Source organism: Mercenaria mercenaria, chromosome 11, assembly GCF_021730395.1.
Source record: "Mercenaria mercenaria strain notata chromosome 11, MADL_Memer_1, whole genome shotgun sequence".
In the NCBI taxonomy this organism is placed as follows: domain Eukaryota; kingdom Metazoa; phylum Mollusca; class Bivalvia; order Venerida; family Veneridae; genus Mercenaria; species Mercenaria mercenaria.
The window spans coordinates 30,231,333-30,238,181 of NC_069371.1; the positions used below are offsets into that span (position 1 = coordinate 30,231,333).

A 6,849-nucleotide genomic window follows, 5' to 3' on the forward strand; every position below is an offset into this window, starting at 1 on the left:
CGGGCTTAGTAAGTGGAGCCGGATTATCACGTGTAATGCGGCTTCTGTGACAGTCTTCAAGTATTTTTTTTTTAATTACAAATATACGACCTAAGTCATAGAATCCGTTAAGTTTGTGGTAAAAAATAATAACCGCAATATAGGTTGAAATTAATTTCGGAGATAGGCCTTTCTCGAAGTAATAAGATACAAATAAAACAATGCCATGAACCGAGATTGGGACTTGTATCAACAACCCGTAAGAGGAACGAATTTGCCTAGCTCTACGTTGAATATGTTCCATAGAAAGTTTGGAACCGGACATGGGTCCGGATCTGCCCCTGGAGCCAGCTCCCTGAACCTGTTCAACTGAAAACGAGATAAGGGGTCACAGATTTCATTTTGATAACCAGGTACATGCGAAGCTTTTAATAGAATATTCAACTTTAGACAGCGTAGAGTAAACACCCTGACAAGGCACAAAACTGCGTCTGACTTTGATGACAAATTATTTATAATGTATACCACAGCTGAATTGTCGCAATTGAATCTTATCTTCTTGTTTGTTAATTCGTCGGCCCAAATAAACAATGCAACTAATATAGGAAATAACTCTAGTACTTTTATATCTGAAGTTATACCAACAGCATGCCATGAATCGGACCATTTTGCATGAGACCAATGACCTTGAAAGAAAATACCAAAACCCAAATTATCTCCCCCTGCATTATCAGAAATTAGTTGAACGTCCTCATTAGACACCCAAAACTGGTCATGGAAAACTGAGACTCCACTGAATTTTTCTAAAAACAATAGCCACATGCGCAAGTCTAGCCGAATTTCCTTCTTAACCCTGATATGATGGAAAGGCTTGGATAAGCCACAAGTTGCGTTTATCCAACGGCGAATAAATGGTCTACCCATAGGTATAGCTCTACAGCAAAAAATTCAAGCTGCCAATTAAGGACTGAATTTTCTTTAATGTTTACTTTGACTTTCCCCAAATTTCTTTGATTTTTTTGAATAACTTCAAGAATTTTGTGATTTGGGATTCTAACTACCATTTCTTTAGAATCCAGCTCTAACCCTAAGAATATTAAGATTTCTGTCGGACCTTCCGTTTTTTCTTCCGCCAACGGCACACCTAATTTGGACATAACGTCTCTAAATGTTTGAAGCGCTTGTGTACATGACACGGTTGTTTTGCCTCCACCCAAAAATCGATTAAGTAATGTCTCAGGTTCCCACACTTCAGTTTTGATTTAACACAAAATTCCAATTCATTCAAATGTTATACAGCTGATAGACGCACAGAATGATGATAGAGCTTTATCAAAATAAAAATAATTGTCAAAGCAAAAGCCTAAAAGTTCAGTCAGAAGGTTTGATTGGTATTAGCCTATATGCACTTTTAATGTCAGCTTTAAACAATTTGCAATTTCGCCCTAATTGTTGAACCAGTCTGACGGCCTCATCAAAGCTTGTGTATTGAACCGAGCAGACGACAGGATCAATGAAATCGTTTACTGAAGCACCGGTGGGATAAGATAAATGGTTAATCATTCTATATTCACCCGGTGTTTTCTTTGGTACTAGTCCGATGGGAGAGAGAATAAGATTTGGTAGCGGCCTTGAATTAAATGGACCGGCTACCCGGCCTGCCATAATTTCTTTTTTAATTTGCCCTCTTATTATATCTGGATTCAAAGAAGTTGAACGCACCCCAAATATGGTGTGCAATGTATTATGTTGGGTTCTTTTATTTTAAAAGATTGAACAACACCAGCTGATGAAATCTGTAATACATTTATTTTTTACGGAACTTCAGTACTGAAGAGCAACCATCAGAAGCCTAAAGTAGATAGTACACTATTAATTGCAGTATGACTTCAATAGCCTAAATTAGATACATACACCTAACAGACTCAGAACATTACACCTTTCCCCCCGTTAGGAAATAAAATGATTTGTCATTTAGTACTTAATAAACAAGCCGCAGTTAAAGTCTTTTCATATAAACCATAGTAAAAGTTCTTTGGTATAAGCAATTCTACTGAAAATTAAAAACACTCATGTTCTATGTCATTTAACTGTTCATCAAAGATCACATATATAACATGTAACCCAAAAAAGAATGTGTCTTAATACTTTTAAGAGTAAAGATTTAAACTGAAAACTTATTATATATCATAATTAAGAAACACATATGTATCAGTTATTAGAATACTAAAATACAATGTACTGTAAATTCTGTAACTTAAAATGAGAGAATCTGGTTCTCTATGGTAGCACAGGGATTATTATGCCCTTAGAACAGTGCATACCATGTTACTTTACACAGAATTATAAATCCAATCTCTTAGGTGGAAATCCTCTGGTTAAACGTTTAGGATATCTTTCCAATACTGGACTTGCTGTTTTAGAAGTTTCAACAGTTTTCGCCTGAATCGGGGTTCGAACACTTGTTTCAGATGAAATTCCAGCGGACGCATCTGGTGAAGTTTCATCATAAGCTTGATTTCCGTTTAACGATGTTAGTGGTATTGGTAAACTGAAGTCACCATTGGTAACCGAACACTGATTATCCACAATAACTTCTGGTTCTCGCATACGTATCTGATCTACATGTCGTTTCCAAATCAGATCACCGACCTTGACCTTGTAAGTGACTGGACCAAGCTGATGGACAATAATTCCATCAACCCATTTCTCTGTCGATTGTCGGTAGTCACGGATCCAAACACTATCACCCTCCTGAAACGTACGAATTTGAGATTCCTTGGGAGTAGTCTTTTTCTGAATTTTATTACTAAGATCTGGACGCATGATATCTAGGCGTGTTCTAACACGTCGTCCTAGGAACAATTCAGCAGGTGAAACTTGTGTTGTAGAATGTGGAGTTGAACGATACGACAACAAGAATCGCGAAACCTTCTGGTTTACTGTTCCAGGTTCACTGCTCATAGTTTTTAACACAGTCTTGAATGTACGTACTGCTCGTTCTGCTTCACCATTAGAGCTAGGATGATATGCAGCGGAACGAATGTGTTTGATACCATTCATTTTGACAAAGTTCTGAAATTCAGCCGACACAAATTGTGGACCGTTGTCTGACACAATTTCTTCCACTAGTCCGTATGATGAAAACAAATACCGCAAAGCGTTTATAGTACTTTCAGAGGTTGTAGAAGCCATTGTGATCACTTCCAGCCATTTTGAATGAGCATCAACAACAATCAAATACATTTTGTTCATGAACGGCCCAGCATAGTCTATATGAATACGTTGCCAAGGTTTGCCAGGCCATCTCCATGGATTTGGAGGTGTTTTAGCCATTGGACTCCTATTCTGTTGACACGGAACACAGTTTTTCACTTTACACTCTATGTCAGTATCTACGTTTAACCACCACATATGCATTCTCGCTAACGATTTCATCTTAACAATTCCTGGATGATTGTCATGGAGTTGTTCTAGCATCCTGTTTTGAAATGCAGATGGAATAACCACTCGAATTCCTCTTAACAGACAACCCTCTTCAGTAGTAAATTCATCTTTGAATTTATAATATGGTAAGTACTCTGCACTTAAGTCAGATCTGGCAGGCCATCCATTCACTGTGAAATGTATTAGCCGCGACAACAAAGGATCATCACGTGATGCTTTTGCAATTTTGTCCGGTGTAACTGGAAGAGAATTTACTTGTTCCTTATTCACCTCACTTCCTTCCACAAACAACACATTGTTTGATTCTTCCGTAGTCTCAGGTAATGGGAATCGCGACAAGGTATCGGCATTTCCATTCTTGGTTGTTGAACGATACCTGATATCGTACTGATATGCCGACAACTGAATTGCCCACCTTTGCAATCGTGATGCTGCCAAAACTGGAATACCTTTCTTAGGTCCTAGTATTAGACTCAAAGGTTTACTGTCCGTCAGAAGTATGAATTTACGAGCATACAGAAACTGGTGAAATTTCTGAATTCCAAATATGATGGCCAATGCTTCCTTCTCAATTTGAGAATAATTTCTTTCAGATGTGGTCAATGTTCTAGAAGCATATGCTATAGGTCTATCTAAGCCATCTTCCATTTCGTGAGAAATTACAGCTCCCAACCCGTATGGAGACGCATCTACAGCCAATGTTACTGATTTCTCCGGCTGATAATGTACCAGTACTGTTGATGATGTCAATAATTGTTTCACGGTTTCACATGCCAGTTTGCATGATTTAGTCCAATTCCACTTCACATCTTTGCACAATAATTCAGTAAGTGGTTGTACAATTGTTGACATGTTCGGAATGAATTTGCGGTAGTAATTCACTAAACCGAGCCATTGTTGAAGTTCTTTCCGATTTTGAGGCTCAGGAACCTGAAGAACTGCTTCAATTTTCCGTTCAGACGGTCTGATTCCCTCTTTCGTTACCCGGAATGCAAAATATTCAACTTCATCTTGCATGAAGTAACATTTGGCAGTGTTTAATTTTATATTCATATCATTCAGTCTCTGTAATACGACTTCCAAATTACGCAAATGTTCATTGTCATCAACCCCGGTAATAATAATATCATCCAGAATGCAGCCTACATGCTCCAACCCATTCAAAATTTTGTCCATTGTCTCTTGGAACAATGCTGGAGCTGACGCAACGCCATATGGTAGACGGAGATACCGGAACAATCCCAGGTGAGTATTAATAGTAACATACTTCCTTGATGATTTATCAAGCAACACCTGTTGATATGCATGAGATAAGTCCAATTTTGTGAATTTTTCACCCCCGTTTAATTTTTGGAAAACATCTTCTGCGGTAGGTAAGGGATATTCTGGAACATCTAACACTGGGTTAATCGTGACTTTATAATCCCCACAGATCCTTACCGTTTTGTTAGGCTTTTGAATAGCTACTATTGGTGTAGCCCAGTCTGAATAGGAAATTTTTTCGATTATTCCTTCTTTAACAAGACGATCAATTTCAACAGCGACCTTATCACGAAGAGCATAAGGCACCGACCTAGGTTTATAAAATACAGGATTACTACCATCCTTCACTGACAACTTGACAGTGACTCCTTGCATAGTACCACATTTATTGTCAAATACACCAGGAAACTTTTTCAGTAGTTCATTGACTGCAGACAGTCCTCGATCAGTGAATGTAAATTTGATTTTTCCCCAATCTAAAGTGAGTTTTGACAGCCAATTCCTTCCAAACAATGCTGGACCGGAACCTTTCACAACAACTAGAGGCAAGTTAGCTTTCTGACTACCGTAGCACACATTAACATTAATTTCGCCCAAAATCTGAACTGTTTCATTGGTATAGGTTTTCAGAATAACCGAACTATCTTTAAGTGGTATGTTATTGAAATGTTGATTATAATCAGTCTCTGAAAGTATTGAAACTGAAGCACCAGTGTCAAGTTCCATTTTTTGAAAATGGCCTTCAATGTCTACATTCACTACAATTTCTTTCTGTTTTGGAGATTTAATAGTAAATAACGGCCAATCTCGACTGTCACCGTCTACACTACTAGCATCGGATTCATATGCAACAGATTCAGCATTTTCAAAATATTGTACCTTGGATTTATTTTTCTTTGGTTTCCATGGAAATTTACCTGAACGCTGTGGCCTTGCTGTACTAGGTTTTGGATGTGCTGAATTCATACCAGTTTTTGACTGTTTTTGAGGACACCGTTTACCTAAATGACCATATTGTTTACATGTATGACACTGACTTTTTTTATGAAAACACGAGTCTGAATCATGATTTGTTTTACCACAACGAAAACACTCCTTTTGACCAGTCGTAAATTTATTTGCTATGTGTTTAATTTCAATTTCAGGACCAGTTTTAAGTTTTACAGTCTCTTTCGCAGCCATTTCCATAGACACGGCAATTTCAACAGCCTTTTTCAAAGTCAATTTATCTTCAGACAGTAGCTTCTTTTGAATTGATGGTGCAGCTAACCCACAAACAAATCTATCTCGAAGTGCCTCATCAAGAAACTCTTTAAATTCACAATTTTCACTCAGTTTTCTCAGTTCTGCTAAATACTGACTAACACCTTCTCCCTCTCCTTGTTTTCTCTGATGAAACTTAAATCGTTCAGCAATTATCAGAGGTTTTGGTTTCAGATGGTCTTTGATAAGTTTTTTCAGATCGTCGAAGGATTTATCACCCGGCTTTTCCGGCGAGGACAAATTCCTAATCAAACTGTAGGTCTTTGCACCTACCACCGACAACAGTATGGACCTTTTAATATCATTGTCGTCGATTTTATTGGCAATAAAATAATGCATTAATCTTTCCTCGTATTCGTCCCAGTTTTCGCCATAAAGGTTAAACTCGTCTATTTTCCCGAATACGGCCATAGTTGGTTACCCAGATTGTCAAACAGCTGAATAATAAAATATCTGTTGTTCTCCGACTATCCTCGTCGCCACTATTATGTTGGGTTCTTTTATTTTAAAAGATTGAACAACACCAGCTGATGAAATCTGTAATACATTTATTTTTTACGGAACTTCAGTACTGAAGAGCAACCATCAGAAGCCTAAAGTAGATAGTACACTATTAATTGCAGTATGACTTCAATAGCCTAAATTAGATACATACACCTAACAGACTCAGAACATTACACAATGGTGTGTGCCACAGCTGAATGAGTCGCTGTGCACGTGGAGTAGGCATGGGGAAAATTACAGTTAAACAAAGTGCATTGACCTTTGTTATAGTCATGACATGTGTATGAGCCCAGAGTAATAGCTTGGCGCAAGCGAAATTGTACGTCGTATGTTCGCCAAGCGAAAAGGGGCCCAAGTCTGAAGAGCGCATTCCCTTATGTTAAACATGTAGTG

At 38.0% G+C, this 6,849-nt stretch overlaps 1 protein-coding gene across 1 annotated transcript; it reads right to left on the reverse strand.

Annotated features, from left to right (window-relative positions):
- Positions 1–1,843: 1,843 nt before the first annotated feature.
- LOC123550580 (uncharacterized protein K02A2.6-like) lies at positions 1,844–6,363 on the reverse strand. The gene has a single exon (XM_053518010.1). The coding sequence runs from the start codon at positions 6,361–6,363 to the stop codon at positions 2,323–2,325; it is 4,041 nt and encodes a 1,346-aa protein (XP_053373985.1). The 3' UTR covers positions 1,844–2,322.
- Between the last annotated feature and the right edge of the window lie 486 nt (positions 6,364–6,849).